The sequence below is a fragment of the Anser cygnoides genome, chromosome 10 (genome assembly GCF_040182565.1).
Source record: "Anser cygnoides isolate HZ-2024a breed goose chromosome 10, Taihu_goose_T2T_genome, whole genome shotgun sequence".
NCBI classification, from domain to species: domain Eukaryota; kingdom Metazoa; phylum Chordata; class Aves; order Anseriformes; family Anatidae; genus Anser; species Anser cygnoides.
The window spans coordinates 14,058,879-14,081,872 of NC_089882.1; the positions used below are offsets into that span (position 1 = coordinate 14,058,879).

Here is a 22,994-nt window from a genome sequence, read left to right on the forward strand (position 1 = left end):
TTGGTCCAACTGTCTGCCTCAGATTTGAATTAATTCAAATTCAGATTTGATTTTTTTAACTTGATTATAATTAGAATGCCATCATTATTGTACACCCATGTGACATCAGTTGATGTGCAAAGTAATGGGGCAACCACCTCAACTCAAATAAGATACTTAATAGGTCTCCTACTAGCAGCACATCACTTAAAATATTGTATGATTTTTATCAGCTATTGCACTTGATGTTGAACATTCTCTGAACTGGCAGTTGTGCCGTCTTTCTCCAACACAGTTTACAGCAGAGAAGATAAATTTGCTGCTTTCCTACTAAATACATGAAAAAAATCTAATATTTAACATCATGTATGATATCTGAGCTATTCAACCCAGATCTGCTTACTTATCATTGATATCAAATAGAAATTCATTTTTGCTCAAGGGGCACTACAGGCAGTGGGAGAGTCAGAGGAAGGAAGAAGGGAAGAAATGCCTCTGGATTTGGAGCAGGCAAATCTAAATTTTGTCTGTAGCTGTTAGCCAACATAGGTGATACAGTAACATTCAGTCCACTAACTGTGTAACTGCTTCTACAGGAAAAAAAAATGCATACTTACCCCAGGTGCATTTTCTGGACGTTTCTTCCTCATTTACATAAATTGTAATCCATACATTGGAATAGCAGCAGCACTGCTTGCGGCAGTGCAGAGCCGTGTAGTAATTACTGTATTCCAACTGAGCTAATGAGTTTGTATCTCCACGCCACCCTCTCCTGACAGCGGACTAGCTTAATAGTTATTTATTTTGACTAATCTCCCATAAATGCTGTTCCCCTCAGCCTCATCCATTACGTGATTTAGATGGGGAATCGTTGTAATGCTTGTTTTTTATTATAGTGGTTATGGTACATTACTGGAATCAAATTAAATTTAGATGTATTAAGGAGTCTGGCACAGTAAATACTACACTTGTGAAGTTTGGGGGATGAGGGATCGGAATGAAAGCTGTTTCTCCAGCACCTTCCCATGTTCTCAGCTAAATAAAGCAGAGGGGCAAACCCCGGGCTGCCTATCTGCAGCACTGCTTGTTTCCCTTGGTTAGAATTTACCAGGCAGTGATGAATAATTGAAGTTCTCCTGCCCACAGTTGTTATCATTTGAATAAATATCCCCACCCATGAAATGGATTCAGGGTCCCTGTCTTGCTCAGCGTAGCAGTCTGCCCGTGGCTGCCTGATGTGCCACAGATGCTGCCACATCTCTCCAGCCTGCTCGCCAGGTCCACCCCAAAAAATGCTGCTCGACATTTTGCCTGTTCCCTGAGAAGCTGCTCTTGGAGACACCTCGTTGGTGTGCTCCCTTCCTCAGGAGGGCTGCCCGCCTGCCCCGTGCTCATTAGCTAGAAACTCACTGCTGTAAATAAGGCCAACGTAGGTCAGGGAATCGCTGGTGAGCAGCACCTGCTTGTTTCAGATCTAAATTCAACCCGGTGTCTGACTGTATTAGTAATCTGGTCATGCCTCTGACTAAGGTTCATTTATAGTTTATAAAGGGTTAATAAATGATTAATAGATATTTTAATGCATTTTAATTAATTGCTAAAGAGGTCAATAGGTTGTTTAGAAACATGGCTTAGAGCCATGTATGACATCTTCTATTGTGTTCATAACTGCCTGTCATGCATACAGTCTAAACATGCTTTATATCATCTATTAATAATGTATTAACCCAGTGCAAAGCGTTTAGAAACAGTATCTTAGCATGGTCTGAGACCAGTAATTCTCATCTTGCTCTTCCAGCTTTTACTCCCATGCATGGTGCCTTGACTTCAAGAGCACTGATCCTGCTGCTGCTGCAATTTGTGATCCTGCTATCACCTGCAGCACAAGCAGGATCAGTGCTTGTAAGACTGAAAGAGGCCTTGCCTATGAACAATAGGCAACTGGAAAGAGTTAAAATGCTGAAGCAGCTAGATCAATCCCAAGAAAATCAGTTGAAATAACTGAATCAGAAGTTCCTTCCTGTAGACCATTCTTCATATATATATTTTTTTAATTTTAATACACATTGATCTGTGAGGGAATGGATGGATCATAAAGTTATGGTTCTGAAGAATTACACAGCAGAGCGGGAAGATAGAAGTCTTGTCTATGAGAGCGAATAGCTTACCTTACTCCATGCAGGTGCTCTGAAAACAATAAGCTGCCACAGCTGTAAACTGAAGCCCCAACCTGTCTCCCAGCTTTCACTGTGTCTGGTGGGAAGCACTGCCTTGGTGCTTGACATCCTGAAGGCTGGCCAGCATGTTAAGCAGCCAAGCCAAGTTCCCTCTCCTGTGTATTCTGCTTCTGCCCACAGGCACAGATGATGGATGTGATTGACCCCACAAGCGGTGTTGGCTGCGTTGTCCTAGCAAGGCTGGTGGTGTTAGGGGCAGCTCACATATGCAAATGGGATTGAAGGCCAGAGACTTGATGAACTTATTCTGTTTCCTACTGCACATCAGGAACCAGTACATCTGGTGATAATGATCTAAATGCACTTCTATCCCATTGCAACACAAACATGAATTCCCAAGTCACTGAACTCTACATCATGTAATTACGAAAGCAGCTATTAGTGGTGAGGAAGATAAGTAGCAGAGGCTAATCCCTTATGTTTAAAGTCATTGTCTGCTCTCCGGTGCAGATAATGGCATACAAAACCAGTTACAAACTAGCACTGGAGGCTGAGCTGCCTCAAGACAGCTCTGAGGTGGCTGTTAGGTGACAAGGATGTGAGAAGCTTGAAAAAGAACCCCCCTGCGTAATGAGTTTTGGGGACTGGCAAGCACCTTGTGATGCTTAAGTGCTTTTTCTGTGGAAAGAACAGGCAGTTAACAGCACAACCGCTAGAGGTCTGGTGGCTTTTTTCTATAAATTGATTAATGGCCAGAGAAGATGGAGCATGTTAGGGAACTGTGCCAACAGGAAAGGAAAAGGTGCTGTGACAACCTGAGAAGTGCCGGGACTGGTATCAGCAGGATTTTAGGAAAGTATGGGTGAGGATGTCCCAGGGCAGACGTGACACTGAGGCCATTCCCCCCTACTGCTCAATGAGGTTCTGTGCTGAGGCACCTGGCCCTGCTCTGAATGAGCCTGCTTGGGTACTGCTGGCCATATAACAGTGTGCCGATGTGGCTGTGGCACAGATAAGATGCTGGTGAGCTTATCCAAAGCTCCTTTGGAAATCTCTGCACTGATGTAGGCAGAGACATCACAGCTTATGGAGATACTGAGAGCACGTGCCATGATGCAGCTTTCTTCCTCCGTAAGATGGAGGCAAACAGACTGGCTGATGTCAATGGGCTTCTGGAAGAAATTAAATTCTTGACCACATTTCAGCAAACTTCCATAGGTTTCACTCCAATGAGCTAAAATTCAGCTTTTTTTTTTTGGGGGGGGGGGTGGGGTGGGGGGGTGGGGGTCAGTACTCTGGACTCCAAGCCATGGAGTGAATTTCTTGGTATCATCTTTAGCAACATAATAGCTGTATGGTTAGTAGTCCTGTATTGAGCTATAGATTTTTTACCTGTTAAGCATATTGCTCAATTCTTCTGTGTCTGCAACCCTTTAACACCTTCCCCCATCCCCCAAATAATAATGTGGGAATGCTCGGTTCCAAAGACAAAGCAAAACCAAAAAAGACCAAAAGTGTTACAAATACTACGCTTACAAGGGAAGGCGCTCTTCCTCCTAATCCCAAATTACAAGTGGAATGCAAGTTTTTTTATTAAAAAAAAAAAAAAAGACAAAAGCAGATCAAATATTTATAACATTGCCTGCAGTCATACTGTGGGTCTTTCCCAGTATGGTCTGTCCTGATTTACGGTCTGTCCTCATTCAAATGACATAAGAAAGCATATGATATAAAATGAAATCTGGCCATATATGGGGAGTGGAGCATATTTGAAAATAAACACATTGTAGAGAAAACATGATTGTGTCTATGGAGTGCAGGCAATCACTGAAAAACTAATATTTTTGTGGGTTTTATCTGCACATGTAAAGAAAAACTTCATTTCAAAATTTTGTGGACAGTTTTGTTTACAGATGAATGCAAAAACTTATTTTGCTTTCAGCCTACTGTAATTGAAATATGATTCTAACAAACATTTTTAGGTATAAATCAAGTTCTTTATTACCAGAAAAATACACATTTGTAGGTTCAGTGTTAGCCTTCAGCCTGCATTTGAATGACAAAAAAACATAACTGTACCAAGAGTTCTGACTTTCTTCTGAAGTACTATAACATCTAGTGTGGATAAACTTCTGCTGGAGTGAATGTTCCTTATGCTGGTTTAGCCCTTTCCTAGATAAGAAGAAAAACATACTGCAGTAAACACTGTACTGCTTTAAAAGTGTCTGCGTTAGGGTTAGGTTTGTATTACCTGAATGATTCTATTACAAAGGGGTTTAAGGCCCATGTACAAACATAAAAAGCAAGCTTCTTAAGTCGTCTTCTCATGGTTAAACAATGATGTGCAGAATAATACTGCCTCATTTTGTAGGGAAAAAAGCATTTAGAAGGGAGTGAAATCCTTTCATTAGGTGAGGTGGCTGTCTGGTAAATGATGCAGAATAATGCTATGTGCGACAGGGAATTCTGTGCATTGGCTTTTTAAAAGGATAATCTGTGTAATTCAACCTTTTTCTTTCTGTAGATGTCTTTATTCTATTTTAAGCAAAATTGGCTGCTAAGGTATTGCCTTAAAAAAAAAAAAAAGAGAAACCAATGAAGTAGAATCTGGAATTATTTGCACCAAGGTAAATGGTAGGCTTTAAACAGTTTTTTGGGATTAAAGCCCAAATGAATATTAGAGTCTGGAATCAAAAGTGACAAACTTCCAGAATTTTTGACAAACGTTACCTTTTCTATTGCCCATACCAAGGGGTGTGTGTGTGTGTGTTTCTTCAGAGCTGAGGTGTTTTAACTCATTTCTCATTTCAAAACAAAGAGGATGTCATTTTTTGAAGCATAACTACATTGTGAGCAGTGCTTTTCCTCACATGAACTTTCTCATCCAAAGCGTGCTGCTTCCTTTCATATTAAATAAGACAAGACTGCAGAAGTGATTGCTTCCTTTATTCCAACAACAAACCTTTTTTTTATCTCCCAAGGGTTAAGAGTTAACCAACAGTCCGCGTGCTGGAAAGCAGAATTTGTGGAGTGGAACAAAACCAGCTACATCATCCCACAAAAAGGGAAACAAGGGGCACTGAAGGTTGTGAGTCACCAGGGTCAGGATAAAACACAGCAAGGCTGGCGAGAAAGGGTGGCTGAATCTGCCTTTGATGTTTTAATTATGATTTTCTCTGAAGTGTTGCAATCGTCCACAGAACATTTCAGACAGTCCCAGTGTTTGATTTTTTCCTCTGATTGTCTCATTTTTGTCATGATCTATGCCAAAGAAAATCCAGGCATAAAAATTTATTGCATAAAGGAGATGATCTAATAATAAATCCAGGGACTGGAGCCTCCCATGTCACAGCTCAGGTCTGTTTGTCTTCATATTTGTATCTTAGGGAAAACCTGCTCGCTCTTGCAGGGTCATACAAAAGTGAGCTCTTTGGTACTGGCATGTGCTACTTGTTCACAGGTTCAGTTGTGCCTTCTCTTCACAGGTCACTGGGTATTTTATCAGTTTGCTGTCTAGTCTCATAGATGGTTGTTGCTTGCCTACCTATTATTCTCCTGTACTTAATGAACTACCTAAGTCCAACAAAAAAGCCATCAAAACTATCGTTCCATTTTCCAAGAACAGAGGAAAGGAATAGAACAAGAACTATGCAGATGAGGCCAAATCCTGAAATCTTAATTTCGCTCAAGCTCGCAGAGATGCGTGAAGCTCCCAGAATCCAGGGCTTGGACCAAGAAAAATGTTTCTGGTACAGCTGAGAGGAAAATGGCTATGGGCTGTGGGGTGGAAACATTGTGCTGTTCTCTGGTGGGAGAGGGGTGAGAGATGGCGGATGGTTGGTGAGCTGTTTTCTTAAGTAAATACTTGACAAAAACATGAAAATATTTCCATAAAGCTGAGGCATCCACAGTGTGCAGGACCTGCGGTAATGTAGAAGTGGCTCTAAATAGTGCAGTGAGGAAATTGATCCCAAGGGTGGAAGAAGTCTCTCTTCATGTGACCTCCTTGCATCCTGAAGCTATTTGTAGAGGAGCCCCAGGGACATTTAAATCCCGTGGCACTATATCATTGTAACATGGACACCAACTTTCCTCAGTGCCTAAATGACAATAACACTATCTGGGGGGTAGTAAAACCCCAAAGTTGCTGTTTTCTGGAGGAATTTGTGGTCTGTTTCCAATGCAAGAAAATATATGCCTCCAGATGCTCTTCTGTATTTCACTCTTTCCCTTTTTTTCAGTTCTTTGCTGTTGGTTCCACAGAAGGGCAGTGTCCAAACATGAGACGCAGTTGCTAGACATGAAGGATTGTTTTTGAGGTGACATTAAAAAATAAAATATTATAGAAGGGCTGAATGGGAGCCTCAGACCAGACCCTGTAAAGTTTATTGTGTCACAAGTCTTTCAAGACTCAGAATAGCTATAAGTACTTGGTGTTTCTTGCTGTGATGGCTCTTACCTTCGTACCTGTGAAGTGCCTGTGCTTGGCAGTTTTTGAGACCTGACTCTTAACAAATCTACATGGAGATTCATCAGAAAGAAGGGAAAGAAGCTGACAGCAAAGCACACACACACCCTCATCTCAAAGACTTTAGACTAAGGTTACTGTGGGAAAGCAACTTTAACATGAAAGAGTGAGCAAAAATGAAAGATGCTTTTTATTTTTAGGAAATAGCTTGGCTTTGAGTAACAAAATTGCTGGAGAGTTCAGGCCTTTTGTTAGCAATGAAAGGCTTTACCTTTTCACAAGAAGTTTAATTCAACACTGCTGGTTGACAATTGCAGTTCTCTGCTGTGTGGTGATTCTTTCATTATTTTCTGTTAGTCTCAGTAAAAAGCTGTTTGTCTTCAGATTGGCTGTGATTTATTGGCTTTCTTCTGACCCGACTGTTCAAGACATTCCTCTGTATAAAGTATATTTCAAGCCCTGGAGGTTTCTCTATCTTTATTTGCTATAGAATTGGAGTGCTTCCAGGAGCCTAAGAACTACAGTTTAGTCGGGGGGGAAAGAAAAGACAAGGCAGTGCATGTAGGCCTGCTCATTAGCTCTGTCTCAAAGTGAGCATTTGACATTTGATCGTGTGATGAAATGCCACCTGCATGCTTGTACCAAGGTAGAGTGCTTCATACTTTTATCTCTGCTGTTCAGAGGGTGAGGACTGAATGTCCTGTATAGGTCTTCATCTGCACCAGTTAGTTGGCTGTATGTTGACAAACTTGCACGGTCCTCAATGTAGCTGTTGGTACCAGAGAAAGGACCTGTTCGTTGCTACATTACAGCAGATTAGTAACAATACCTTTGCATTTTGATCCTGTTTGGTTTCACTTCTGGTTCTTATGTTGCTTCTGTTTTTCAGCTCGTCATGAAGTCATCACCAAGGAGATCCTCGAGCTCGACACGTGGGAGAACCAGTGGAACGTGGTGGCCATCAATGTCCTCATGCATGACAGCTATGATGTCTGCCTTGTTGCGAGGCTGAACCCACGGGATCTTATCCCTCCTCCCCCCGATTTAGTGGACCAATAGAAGCTCAGTGACTCTCTGCTTCCAGATTCTGCAGAAATGGAAGAATTTGGAGAAATAAATTCTGTGTTGGCTCTGGATGACAGCTGAGCACCATGGAGAGAAGCCTGCAACACGTGCTTAAGGACAGAGATGCCTTTGAACTGCGCTTCTTGGACAATGCTTAATTTGCTAGTACTGGTACTTTTTTGATTGAAAGCTGAGGTTGCCATCCTCTGTGTGTCACTCAGGCACACTGTCTCTTGGTCTTCCTCTTCCATTTGGCTGTGCAAGCTCCAGTGTTTGGTGCATCCTGGGCTTCTGGGACCTCTGCCTCGCAGGCAAGGGGGCAGCCCAGGGTTCACGTCACAGCAGAGCACCCCATAGGAAGGAAAGCTCTAGCCAGGGAAAACCCTCTTTTGTTGTTCAGCCCACTGAGTTCTTCTAAGCTACCAAGGGGATTAAGAAATACCTGAAGTCAGCTGGTGAAAACCAGTCCAGCTGTACCACAGTGACAGGCTATTTGGCTGATGCAGGAGTGGAGGGAAGACAGAGAAGGGCATTTGTTTATTTAAACAAAAAAGCTTTAGTCAAGGTTTGTTAACCAAGTACATCAGCTACTGCAAACATTATCTAACCCACAGCCAGGACAGTCAAGTCATCCTTTCTTTGTCAGCAGAGCTGAGCCTGTGCTGGCAGAAAACTGGTCTTCTGGCAACAAGTCACAACTGAGTCTTCCAAAAGAGATGGCTACCTTCTGTACCAGAGAGAGGAAGAATCCTAAATTTTTGCGTAGATTCTACCTGTCATGAGGCAGGACCACCTGGTCTTCTGTGACCAGAACCTTAAAGCTAGAAAACCCTGGCTTTAGCAAATGCTAAAAGAGTGAATGATAAAATTACACAAGAATGATCACTGTCAGCAAGAAGTTGCTTTTAAGGTTGTAAAAGCAGTGACAAAACTGGATGGAAATAATTGGCAAAGAAATGAAGGAATCCATCAGGTAGTTCATCTGTAGTTACTAGCCTGTTTTGCAATTCAGAGCACCTCCATTTTCTTTTTCAATCATTTATTAGGTTGGAAAAAAAAAAAACATTTTTGGTGGTGGCTTTTTGGGTTTGGTTTTGTTTTGTTTTGTTTTTTTTGCTTGTAATGCATATGGCAGAGAGGGATGGAGAGGACAGCCCCAAAGCCCTTCCTCAGTTCTGACTTTTCTGATTTCTGACTTGTTCTCTAGAATATCCAGTGGGAATATTAAACTGCTGTATAAAAACAATTAGCAGGAAGGTCACTGAAGTTTACTTGATAACTGTAGTCCCTTGCTGAGGATCCCTCACACAATAAGGGAGGTTGGGGGGGGGGGGGGGGGAGGAGGTGACTAAGGAAAACATGCAGAAAAGGAGTAATCTGTGAGCTGAAAAACTGATCTCTTCTCTCCCTATTTCACAGGCAAAATGAGTGTCACAGCCTAAATGCATACTCTTGTGTTCATATCGGTTCTGTATTGTCCAGGGATTTGGTTTTTTTCTTCCTTTGATACGTGGATTGTCATCTCTCTAGTGGAGAGTCGTGAAAGCAAGAACTCAGTGGTGCTCATCAGTGACCATTTCTTAATCTTAACCTCTCTGGTCACAAAACAGTATTGTAGGTGTAAGACTAAAGAGGTTACAAATTTCTGCTTTAATACATTTTTAAACAAAACCAGTAGATTTTTTTCCAATTAACCGTGCAACATCAGAAACTTTTTTTTAACTTTAGCTGTTACTGTGAACTAAAGGTAATCCTGTAATTTCTCTGCAGAGCTCTCAAATCAGCAGGAAGCAATGCTCTTGAGAGGCCGCTCTCAGCCAAACCGCTGTTTCCTTCTGATTACTTCAAATTCTGCAATGTATCTACTGATTTTTCTATCACCATTTTTGTTTTAAGGGAGAATGCTTTAAGGGGTGGGTGTTTTTTTGTCTTTGGTCTCTGTTCTGTGTCTATGCCTGATGATTCAAATCCTCCGTTGTGTAAAGCCTGAGTTAATCTGCTGGATTTCACACTCTGGGTGGTTCAAGTGGGGAAGGAGGCTTTTGCAGATTTTCATTTGACATATTTGAATGTGTATGTGGAACACAGCTGAGACTCCTCTGTTAAACTGTTATTCCAGTAGCAAGCTGGCTGTTTCCCTCATGCTTCGTATGCTTTGTTTTTAGGGACAATCAGTGAGCAGAGTGAAAAGTGTATTCCTTGAGGTCGTCTCTCTTGATCACCAAGGAAAGTAATTGCATATGTTTATATGTGGGCATTGCAATCAGATATCTTGAGCCATAGTGGGCAATTAAGAGGTTTTTCTTCACGTGCCACTGGAAAGCTATCTGCTCTCGCTTTCATGGAGCATTGCTTTTCTTCTGCTCATGTGGTCTGGCTCTTAGCAGGGACTCTGGTGTGTCTCTCTGTTTCTGTCCATGTCCAGCAGACAGCAGGGCATTGTTTTCTTCTGGATTAAGTATCTAGAACAGGGGGCAAAGGCAGACTAATTTAGGTTCCAACTTTAAAATTTTGTGGGGGCCCCATTTAGTTCATCGTTTGTCCCTGGGGTGACTACAGTTTCTAAGCTAATACTTGGAAATGAAAGCTTGAGGAAAGGAAGGAAGAAGTAGAAAGCATGCTTATTGAGAGGTACAGATCTGAGCCAAAATCCTTCCAAGAGTATGTGAATGTGTCAGCACGTCTGATATGTTCGTGGGTAATCTCACATAGCTGGGAAAGTCCTTAAGAGCTTTAATTTCTTCTATTACAAATCCTGATGCAAGTAAATTACAGAATATGCGTTCTCCAAGCTTGTGAGCTTTACTGAAATAATAGTTTACTTCAGCCACTTTCTGGCTGAGCCATAGTTAGCTGAGTGTTTAATCAAGGCTGCCTTGACATCGTCCATAATTCTAAAATGTGAACAAAGCAGTGCTGACAAGCTATGGACTATTTAAATGAATGGGGGGATTATTAAGCAAAGGCATGCACTTCAGTTTCACTTGAAACACTGAAGTACATCACTAGTTGCCAAATATGAAGAAAAATGTTGGAGAGGTAACTGGTCATGTGGCCCACAGGGAATGAAAAAAATGAAATGCTCTGAAAAGCTAATTGAGGCTCTCCGTTTTTATCCCCAGTTAGTGTTTTATTTTGAAATTGTCCATGCATAACTGATTTCACAATGATCCCTGTGGATGTCTAATCTGTTTTCATCCATGCGGTCACAGGAACTGCTCACATGTATAAACCATCAGGCACTTGACTACCCATTCCACTTTACTACAGTGGCTTGTGGCTCAGTCCCTGCCCATGCCTGGCAAACACACACACACACGATTTCTGTGTGTGCAATACTGAAATGCATGGGGCAGGTGCTGGATTGTGTTCCAGCTGTATTCTGCCATTTGGGATGCCTTGACTTGCCAGCAGGAAATCTCCTTGGTGCACGTAAAGCTGTCGGATAGCTTCCCCCACCAGCACTCCCAGGTATGTTCCAGGCAAGAGGCTGAGGTAGCATCAAAACTGAGATACCAGCAACAAAACTTAGAGCTGTTCCCAGAATGTTACAATGCACAGAGGAGTCTAGTGGAGCAGAAAGGAGTCTAGTGGAGCAGAAAGGAGTCTAGTGGAGCAGAATGATGCTCACATCTCTTCCTAGATTAAGTTTAATATGTAAAAGGATTGCACCCTAGATGTTAATCTTAGTTTTCCTCTACTCAAAGGGTGTATTGATATCCTTGATCACCTGAAAAGCAACAAAAACAAATGCTAGTGTATATGTATATAATTTTAAAATATATTTATGAAGATCTGTATTGTTTTTTCTGCTGATCTGGAAAATGACATTAATTTAATATGGATTTACCTAGTGAATGCTATCTTAGCTACAGGGATGGTCTTTCTCATAGGCTGTTCTCCTAATGGATTATGTAGTACCTCTGAAAATTTGTTTCATGAATCATAATGCTTTGAATCACCAGGTCAGAATTTCAGCTGCTCTATTGCACATTTCTGTGACTCTTCCTACAGCTTTTCAAGTGGACTCTAGCTGTAGCTTCAAAGCAATGCTATTTCACCCCCAGTTGTGCTCAGCTGGAACTAGTACATTTGCAATTTACAATCATTTGACATGTTGAGGTTGAAAGCAAAGGAAATATTGGAAAATGGAGAAAATATACACAGGGCCTACACAGAGTACACTTTCCTTCTTTTTCCCTGTGTTTAGTGCCAGGCCTGGGTGCCTAATGGAATGATTTAATAACAACCCACGATTGCAGCCATGGCAAAGGCCACGCTGGGACTACATTTGTGCTGCTGGAGCAGAGAACCAGCACGGAGCAGAGATGTGGCTCCTGGCAGACTTGCCTGCCTTGCTAGGAGAAATTACCTTCAAACAAAAATGCATTTAAGTGTTCCAGGATGTATGGTTGTATGTGTTTTATATACATATGTATAACATTATTTTTAGAAGTTCTTTACTGACAGCAGTAGGATCCATTTTTAATACATACCTGGCAACTCTGTCTTCTGCATATCTCATCAAAGTATTTCAAATAAAGTGCTGTTCTTTAAATATATGGAACTGCTCCAGCCTTCAATTCAAAACTAAGCTTAAGTTCCTTGCTGAGCTAAGGAACAACTGGGGAAATCTTTTCGACCTGGCCTACGCCTCCTTCCTTCTCCAAGTCTTTTGCTGGCTGTGGCTCTCCCCTCAGCAGCTCAGAGTCCTCTTGAATTTTGCACAGGTTTGTTCTGTTTCTCTTTCCCTACTCCTGCCTCAGCCCACTTGTCTAATCAGCCCGTTCACTCCTTTGTCTCCCCTTTGCCTCCCCAGAAGATGGGAACAGCTACTCGAGGTGTTCACCAGGCTCCAGACTGCTCAGGTGCCTGTTGCTCCAGGAAGGAATCAGCTTTGAAGGACAGAGGACAGCCATACCAGCTTCCTGGATTTGAGGACGTCTTTGAGCAGGTTCAGGTCCCAGACCAAATTCTGCCTTTTCTGCCGTATTACTGGCCTTTTGGCTATGAGCGGGGAGAGAAGGCAAGTAACCTGTGCTCTTCTTACTCTTGCCGCTGTCTCACTGCATGATGCTGCTAAGTTTGATGCTAAATGCCTTGCATACTGCGCGTGCCGTAGCTGTAATGATTGCAGGCAGAAGCCATTATCATTATCTCTGACTCCTGAACACTAGTTGCTACAGAAGCTGTCTGAAACACAGAGGGAGGCATCTTCATTATTACATTATGGATCACGTCTTCAAGCTAGATTTTGTCCTGAAGCTTCAGTCAGGCCAGGTTTCCCTAGAGAACCTAGACTCTAATTTATCATATTGAGTATTGTTTTGTTTTGTTTTGTTATTTTTCTTCTTCATTTTATCCTTTTCTAATCATTCTTTACAAGAATGCAAGTGACTTCACCAGCTTTTCTACGAAATGCATTATCCAAACCAGCCTCCTGAGGCTGCTGGCTTTTCATCACCAGGGTCAAAGTACAGTCACTGAAATGACAGTCAGCTCTGCTACTTTTTCTCATTCAGCAACTTCATAGTAGAGGAAATGTATTTCATCCATACATACGGTAATGTGAGAGGAAACCACTTCCCACATACACAAATCCCTGACTCATTCTTTTCAAACGTGGCTGAAACAACTGCAAAATCCTAACATAAAAAGCTATGATACCCATTCAGTAGGCTCTCAGGCTTTCCAGCATCAGGAGGAGGAGCACAGGGAGGCGTTGGTTTGTAACTAGAGCACAGATCTGAAATCTGAACCTCTGGGCTTTGTTTCTAGTTCAGTCATTAGACTTGGGCATCTGGTCTCTGTGCCTAGGCTCATCAACGTAAAATACTTACACCAATACATCCCTACGCATTTTGTGGGGCTGCTTTATTGTGTTTTTAGAGGGGGTGATGTCTGTAATGTTATGGTGAGATCCAGAGCTCACAATGTTATACAGTGGTAGAATAATTACGTTATTGCACCTCTGTCATCTCCCCGGTTTTGGTAACACGGTTGTACACACCAATCAAAGCCTTCCTGGGAAAGGAGAGACTGGGTGTCTGCAGCTAATAATGGTATTTCGTTCGCTCCTTCCCAGGAAAACAAAGAGGGATGTTAAACAGTGTAATACATTTAGTAGCAGATATCTAAGGCTGAGTGCATGTGCCTTCATAGCCAGTCACACTTCTACAGAGGCAGAACTAATCTCAGAAAATTAAGAGGTCACTAACTGAGGCTGGAGTTGAACAGTAGTAATTAGAAGAATGAGTGAACTGTATGTTTCTTAAAGCAGACCTGATTTAATAAGTTATGCAGTTTAGATGGACACAATTGCTATCAAGCAAAAAAGAAGGTGGTTTACAGAAGTGCATCAGATTTACTGAGTAACTGAGACCTGAATTACCTGAATTGATACGAAAGCAGCTGCCTTTAGTCCCCGGGGGTTTCCATAACGAATCTGTAATGCATTTAACTGGCCACTAAAAGGTACTGTTGAATGTAAGAAATTGCCTACAGAATATGCATAAGAGGGTTTTAGGATATTGTGAACGTGTAAACAATGTGGCATCTACTTGCTGACTTACAGAATTTTTACTGGGGATTATGCTGCCTTCCCCACTGGTGTGCACAAGTGAATAATCTTAGCTGAATTGACAGGTAATTTATAATACATGAGACCTAAGATTCCAAAAATCCTTCACGTTAAGACAAGTTCTGCAGGGTACAGAACATTTGTTACTAACGTTGTTACTAACAAACTGGGAGATTCACTGGCATTTCCCTGTAGTTAAAAAGCCCCAACAAAGCAAATAGATAAATGCAGTTATTTTCTAGGACAAGACTGATCAGAAAGCTGCCTAACTGCTTTTTTTTCTTTTAATATGTCGGACTGGAAGCCCATGCATAATCCGGGTCTCAAATGTCATATTGGATATTTGTATCTATCACTTGTCTGTATTTTTCCAAATTCCTCCAGAATGACAGGCTAGATGCTCAGACTGATATATCTGTAAGGTAAGCTCTCTCTGAGGTAAGGTATTCAACTTCTACTCTTGATTGCAATGATAGTCACCCACAACAGGACAGCACCTATCTAACCATGTCCCCCAAAATATATACCCTTTACATTTCCTAGAAGGCAAACCAATGGAAGGACTGATTTTGCTATTATATGCAGAGATGGCTACCGCTATTCTAATATATACAAAAAGAATATCTCTAGTCCTCTTAAATAGCTGAGATGAAAATTGCAGCGATGACTATTGCACTCTGTGACAGTTGGTGGCACGGCCTCTGTCTCCCTTTTCTTCATTTAAGAAGGATCATAGCCAATGTCTCTACATGGATCATGTCCCAGGGAGTCATACTAAATGGTGTGCTGTTCATAGGATAGGTCTTTCCAGATTGCAGTTAAGTATTAAATTCCAGCTAATAGAATATACAAAAGGTTTAAGGATTATTAACTTCCTTATTCCTTCCAGCATCCCTCAGTAACAATGCTTTAAGGACACATCTTCGCCTACTGGAATCAATGGCAAAGTTCCCATTGACCACAGTATAACTCATTTTTGTATTCGAGATGTCTGTAATGTTTGTGTAACAATTACCTTGAGCTGTGAGATGTGACTTTAAGTTTAATAGATAATGTACACAAGCCAGATGCAATGATTTGCAGTGAAGACTGAACGTCGACCCTAGCAGTTGTGTGACCTCGGGCTGGCTAGAGCAGCCCAGGCTGTGGCGTGCTCACTGCTCTCATTGCTTAGCAGTCTCAACCAAAGCTAAGATATTTACTTGTGGTGCAATTAGAACTCCTAAACGCGTATGAAAGAAGCTAAATCTGTAGTTCAGCTGCAGAACTTGAAAAAGTCTTTTGCAGCCAGATCATTTCATAGTCCATGTTGCCATGAAGCTACAAAATTGCCTATACTGGCACAGCACAAAGAGGCATAGAGACGGGAACAAGTGCCTGCTAATGGGCATTTGGTATGGCAGCTGCTTGTGCCAGCACCACCGCCACTTGAAAATTCACTTATCAAACTGTGCCTTAATGCACCAGCATTCACCTCAGCCCTGGAGCTGGCCCTCTGTAAAGCCTGCTCTTCAGAGTGCTTTAAGGGGACAAATAGCCAAAGACCGTACAAAGATTGATAATTGCTGCAGAGCCTTGTCATGACGCAGACATTAATAGCTTACTGCTTGATGCCTCATGCTCTTATACAAAGAGGCCAAACAGCATATGAACAAAACCAGGGGACAGGAGGCTCACTCCGTTTCAAGTATTTGTAGATGACAAAACCTTCCTAAAGGTTTTCGCTCAAGTACATTTCAAAACGAATTAAGAATCCACCCCTGCTCAGCACTGCAGCTTGGAGCAGCCATCTGATGCAGAAAATAATAGTTATCTTGCCAGGAAATTTGCTGTACTGATGCTGCTGTCCTAAGCAGCTCAATCTTTAATCTGATTTATTTGTGCCTTATTTCAGGTAAGCCACTGTAACAGGAAGGTTCAGTAAAAACTGCTAAGCCACTAGGCAAGTCTATAACACTGGCGTGTTAACTGTTCTCTTTTTCTTTGCAGTTGGCCAGGGTCCTGCTCACTTGCATTTAAGGAGGACTTTAACGTGCTTGTACTAACGCTATTGCACCGATCAGCTTGTAGTTACTGCTTTATTTTCTTAGCTGAGCTAGATAAATCTTGATAAAGACTTATACGAGTTATTTTTATAAGGAAAGTAAATCTTTATAAGCACAAATTCAAAGTGAAGCTGCGGCTTGCTTTTTTTGGAACCATCTGTGCACTGTGTATTTAAACCATATTTCTGTTGTTATTGGATTTACTGGGTACATTTTATAAAGTGCATTAGGAGATCCACAGGGATGTGATCCACTCAGAGGATGTGACCCAGCAGGATTTTTGGCCCGTGATTGTAATAGAGCAGGATCAAACCGACGCTGACATCCTGTTAACACTTACAAAAGGTTTCTCTGAGATCAAGAAAAACAGTAATCAAAAGGCAATTAGAAAAAGTGATATGGAATGAGTAATTTATATCGTTTGGTTCCAAACTGCAATGTTTTAAAAGGAAAGGTAATATAAAGAAAACGCTTTGTACAGCCAGTTACAAACCTGAAATTATCCAGCTGCTGAAAGTCACAGTTGTTCCACTGAAAATTAAAGGCGGCTCAATTCTAGAGGAGGAACCAGCTACTGGGAATGACATTAAATTCACTGTTGAACCATCCACAAAACAAACAAACAAAAAAAAAAACAAAAAAAAACAAAACACCTGTCTTATTTTAAATTATAGTGTTTTTTGGAGGGGCATTTTTAACAAAAATCTTATAACAAATTTGATGTCAATAAGGCAGTCGAGACAGAACTGAAGCCAAAGAACAGTGGAAATACAGTTGCCTGAGGACTGCCTACAGTCAGAATGCAGAAGTGCTGGTCACTGGGTTAATGACAGTGAATCCCGTTTGTGGTACAGGGAAAGAAAGCCATTAGAAAAACCTACAGAGACATCTAGCTCTATTACCTAACATCTGCAGTTGCCTGCCGTACAGTGGTATATTATGGAGATAAGCAAGCATGATAAAATTGTTATAATAACCCTTGAAAATGGAAGACTGGAGATAGAATGCTGGTTTTAATTGCAAAGTGTTTCTCGTGCAAGTGTCCCTGGGAGATGTTTTATAATAAAGTTTGAATGAAATACAATAAAAATCAAATCAAAGCTCATTCATTGTATACCAAATAAAAGAGCTCAGGTTTCAGCTTTGGTTTTAAAGCCAAGAAGAGAACTCACTTGATAAATTTCTGCTGCTACTCAATTTCAAAAATAAAAAAAAAAAAATCTGAAAAGGTAACTTACAGCTTGGATTTAAAAGCTGATGTTATCAAGAGAGCAAAGCTGAAAGATTCAAAGAATTATTCAGCAAAATGCAAATATCCATAAAAAGAGAATTCAGTCCCGTTCTAGGATAAAAACTGTAATCTTAAATGTACAGAGTTTGCTTTTCATGTATGCATGTGAGAAATACTGCATGCAAAAATATTCACGTATTACATGTTTCCTTTGCATGAAAATGTTAGGAAATAGAAGCAAAGTGCAGTTACCACTTTGATGCTCAATAACAGTACACATTCATGTACATATTAAGAGCATAGCTCTCATTGTGTGCATGAGGTTCTTCAAATTCAATGTGCAATCATTAATTTGAAAAACAACAGACCGCGCAGATGCAGGAGGCCAATGTCCATGTTGTTAGATTTTTTTTACTACTGTCAGAACATACAAGCTGGAGTAAAGGGAGGGATCTAGTATAGCTTAAGGTTTGACTTGAAAACCAAAGAGCCTTCTCTTATGGGTATTCTCCAGTCCCAAATATAGGTCCAATGTGTTTTCAGCATGAAAGGTGTTTTTGCTAATGTCTTACAATATTCTAGAGAAAATTCATGCTCTGTGCCAAAAGCTGTATCTTGCAAAGGTGTAAAGGGTCTCTCAGAGGGTTAATTGTGATGATTTCTAGTCCTGGCCAACTTGCTTATGGTGACTGTTACAATCAAGCTGGCAGTGATTTTTATGTAAATGAGTCAATTATCAGAACTATATGTATCCGGTTATTAGGCTATAGGCACTTGGGGGAAATTGGCATCAATATTTGCAAGACAAGCACTTTTTTTCTTAATGTTCCAAACATTTCTTTTCTCTCTTTTTTTTTTTCCCTCTCTAAGTAATGATTCTAGGTCAACAGTTTGATTAAAAAACAGATCACAAAAATGAAAGCTCATTCTTAATCCCTAGAAATATGAACATGTTTGGGGTGATTAGCTGTATTATAATTTTTACAGAATCCAGTTAGAGAAGCCACAGTAAAACCAGTCGAACATGAAAAATAACCGTACTCTGTGTGTGTGTGTTTTTTTTTAAATATTAAAAAATACGGTGGAGACTTCAAAAACCTTAGAAAAGACAGGAAGAGAAGATGTGGGAAGCACGTAGATGTTAAAAAGAGACTTTAACCTTGTACGAAGTAGCTCATTGAAATAATTGTGTTTGTACTATGCTGCGGGCCTTCCAATCTTGCTGAAATATCCACCTCGTGGTTCACCATCAACTGGCACAGTTTGGAGGCTGTCAGTGGAGAACCAGCCACTATCCGTCCAGTCTGGAGTTCTATGGCCAGCAGTCCCAATGCATGTCCCAGTGTCACATCCCTCAGTAAGGATGTTAAACTGCTTCTCACATATGTGTAAACTGCCCTTGCGGCGTGTACTGACAGTGGCAAGAATCTGCCTGACCTTGTTTGCTGATCTGCACATTTTTAGCATAATTTATCATAATTTGATTCCTTCGTGGCATGTTTTAGCAAACAGACAGTAGCTCTATTACAGAACTTTTTCTGAATTAATAGCACTGCTATCACTACAAAGCTGCATGTTATGTTTTGTTTCTACTTGAAATATAGAGGCTTCACTTGGAGATGGGACGAAATACTTGTCCCACTGAAGTTTTGTTATTGTTCTTTGACAAGATCAGGGTTTAGCCATTGTTTTTTTGTACTACACAAAGTGCATGTTATATAGAAGGTCTGGCTTGCCACAGCCAGAAATCAGGGTCCTGGTTATTGGGAAAGCATGGCTGTAATACTGCTAGCTAGGAGCGCAGGTGACTTAAATTCCAGTATTATAAAGTATTTTAGATACCTGATTAAGTGTTGCCATAAATGCAGGGAGTAAAGTGATGTTCTAAAAGTGCCTGGGTGAACAAATTGGAGAAATAAGGTTGTGAGTCATAACAGGAGTTCAGGATTCAAAACATTTCAAGAAAAGGAGTGCAAAGACATGCAAGTTAACCTCTCATGTCCTGATAATGATGTTGGAAATTATTTTGTGCATTGTGATATTGGACTTATGCCTGACGGGGAAGTATACTTGTACTTCTTTTGATGTATCTAGGGCAACTCTATTTAAACAGTGGTTTGGGTATCATATTTTTGATATCTAAATTCGATATTTTTTTTTTTCTAATAACCACAATTCTATGATCTTCAGGATAGGATCAGATTTTGCATTTCTTATCTTTCTACATTCAGGAGAGAATCTGAATTTCATCCCTTATAGAAATGCAGGTTTTATCTTTTAGAATGCATTTCTTTAACTGGAAATCAGCTCGGCTAGAAGGAGTTTACATTTTTATAGCCTTTTTTTAAGGAAGCAGAGGTTTTACTGGATAGAAAAAAAATAAGTTTACTAATTTCTTTGCTTCAGCTAGGCAGAAAGATCTCTTCGCACAGCATCCTCCATTGCCCTGTAACAAAGTGCAAGCTCAAATTTGTGTAAGAAAATATTATTCCACTATTCTTCAACCAGAAAAGTGGCTCTCAGCATCCAACCAAAGAAGATTCCTGTCCACCTTTTGGCATGCTGCTTCACAAGCAAGCTTGGGAAAAAAATCTGCTGAGTGAAGACTCCACGGGAAACTGTTCTGTTGAAATGAATGGAGTTTGGCAGTTGGCCTTAAAGGAGCAAGCAATTAACTCTCCTTTCAGTTAGTAGGATAGTAAACAATTTGTTTTAGAAGTCTTGTCTGCTCATGGTTCCCTGAAGGTCTCCCTTATGTCCACACTCACCTGCCACTCAGACCACGAATGCCACGTATGACCTGAATTGTTTCATGCATGCTACAGCCTCTGCAACCTGTAATGTATCTATTAAATAATGATAATAAAACTTGCCTACTGAGTTGTGCGTACTTCATGCAAGCTGAGGTGGCATCATAAGTAAAGCAGTTCTTCCACCTTGTGGTTAAATAGACTACTACTGGCAGCATTTGTACATCAAAAATCAGGGACTGCATATGTATATGGCTGTTAAACAGACCCTTGCACAAAGCTCTCCTATTACCACAGGATCCCTGTTGCAGACCAATGCTACGGATGTTAACTAGCCGTATTTTGTAAGGTGCACATCCATATACGTGTGTGTGTATGCATATATATACATAAACACACACGAACAAATAGATTTGATTGCCCTCTAGTGATCTCAGCTCACAGACATTCTGAAACCTGGTGTAACAACAGATAGAGAGTGTCTCTTTTAGTTTGCTGGGTTAAAAAAACAAATAAAAAATAAAAAATAAAAAATAAAAAGCATATTCAATGTAACATGCAAGCTTTGTCACATTGATAACAAGTACTGACTTGGGAACAGAGGGCGAGCATGTCACAGATACAAAAAATTGGATCTCTTCGAATAGAGTTTGTGGCCAGTTTCTGTGAGCAATGTTGCTAGAACTAAAAGGAACTCTTTGGAGGCAGTGGAAAATTCATCTATGCTTCTTTCCTTATTTCTACTTTCCACACCTATTTTCTGCTTTTTACCTCTGGCTATTGAAGCAATCATGTAGTCTTTGTTGTTTGCATCAGGGTACAATTCAGCGTGATTGGGTCCAGCGTCCATAGTCAGTCAGCACAGAGTGCACACTGATTTCAAAAGCAGTAATTAAATGTCAATTTTGTACTAATGCAATACAGATATATTGAGATATATAATTTTGCAGTAAATGCTGAAGATTTGCACTGTGTGAAACAGTGGCACACACTGACTAACAAACTTCAAAGCCAGTAAGTGAATATTAATGTTTTTAATGGTCCTAAATCACACTATTTCCAAAGCAGGATTAGCTTGGTTATATAAGAGCGACTGATTTGGTTCAAAAAGGAATTGCAAAGCATGAAAAGAACAAACTGTTTAATATCTACGTCTGCTCCTCATATACTGCTGTTCTCTGAAGAGCTATTTATTAATTATATGCCATCCTCCTCCTCCTCGTTCCAGTTGTGCCAGCTGGCGCAATTCTAAACTGAGCCCTCTGTAGTAGTAGGTGCATTTCCAAAAGTGTAAAAATCAACCCTAGTGTACCAGATTTAAATTTTGTCACTCAGTCTGTGATTGGCTGCCAAAATAGTTACCAAGATAGACTGTCAAAGTCATATCAAGCTGAAATTTGACCCAGTGTCCCACATGGCATCACAGTAATCATTCTACAACAACTGCATCTTCAGTTTCTTTGGTTCTTCTGTTCTGCAGAATGACAGCTGATTATACAAAGAAGCTGACCTTATGTTCTCTCTATACATTTTTTGTTGTTATTTGGTTTTGCTTCAGTTGGCAAAAAAGGGGGCTTTTCACCGTAGATTTCTAAGAAAACTACTTTCCATAAACTATTATACTCAGAATTGAACTGCAGTGGCCAATTTCAGCTGTAGGACTGTATCCTCATATCCCCAGTGTGAAGTTGTTCAGATCCAGAATGGACAAAATACGGAGAGGTAAGCAAAAACTACTCAGTTTTCAGCTTCCACGTTCAAGTAGGCAATTCTATATCTAATTACAAGGTTTATTTTCTTCCAGTAGCAAACCAAATTACATTATTGACTAAAATTATTTTTAAAAATGACAGGAAATCCAGATGCCTGACTGATGGCCCATGCAAATAATCACATTTTAAAAAAAAAAAACTACTATTTTAATGTTACAGATTAAAAAAAAAAAAAGGCATAAAGAAGAGGTGTGACTTTGTATCCTAAGAAGCCAATTTTTAAGTACAGACTTAACACCGTGGAGGGGAAATAGACTGAGACCCTAGAGTCTGACATTATCTATTTGTCAAAAGAGCAATTACAATAGAAGCAGTAGACTGACAAGCTTCCCCTCAGATTCTTTCAAAAATGCCGAGGCTTGATTCAGAGATAACACCTTTGAGAAGACATCTTACACAGATGTGTAAGATAAGTGGAGTAAACATTTCTCCAAAAGTGCTCATCAGCATCTCTGTTGAGCATGGAGCCGAGACAACTACCCAGACACCTGACTTCTAAATGGCTAAAAGCAGATGAGCTGTTTAGATAAGGAAAAAGCCATGTTATCCTTTCTAATTTAACAGTGATCTGGCATGGTGATGCTATCAGCACCTCTCACAAGTTACCCTTATTTTAATAAATACCCTTATTTTAATAAATTCGGCAAAATTCTGGCATTTCACTGCTTGCTTCTACCATCAGTGCACTGGATCCCTCTTGCTGATTCCTTGCTTAGACTTCCACAAAATTACTGCTAATTCTTCCTTCTCTTCCAGCAGACTTTGGCGAATCAACTCAGTGCCCCTGTAGTAAGCCATAAAGATCTCATTAAATCAACTCTACATCGAATCATACAATCATTTAGGTTGGAAAAGACCTCTAAGCTGATAGAGTCCAACAGCAAAAACAATTGCTTTCTCATTGATTGGAAACTGGTGTGTTAAAAC

The 22,994-nt window shown here is 40.5% G+C and overlaps 1 protein-coding gene across 4 annotated transcripts in view; it reads left to right on the plus strand.

Moving 5' to 3' along the window:
• KBTBD12 (kelch repeat and BTB domain containing 12) overlaps positions 1-16,929 on the plus strand; it is a 43,971-nt gene extending 27,042 nt beyond the window's left edge. For 2 of the 4 annotated variants that reach the window (XM_067003067.1, XM_067003066.1), the window contains exon 7: positions 5,138-5,914. In XM_067003067.1, the coding sequence (XP_066859168.1) occupies positions 5,138-5,472 (335 nt within the window). In that variant the 3' untranslated portion in view covers positions 5,473-5,914. Of the gene's footprint in view, positions 1-5,137; positions 5,915-7,513 lie in introns of those variants that run through there. The other 2 variants (XR_010833912.1, XM_048068816.2) reach the window with 2 other exon arrangements.
• Positions 16,930-22,994: the final 6,065 nt, after the last annotated feature.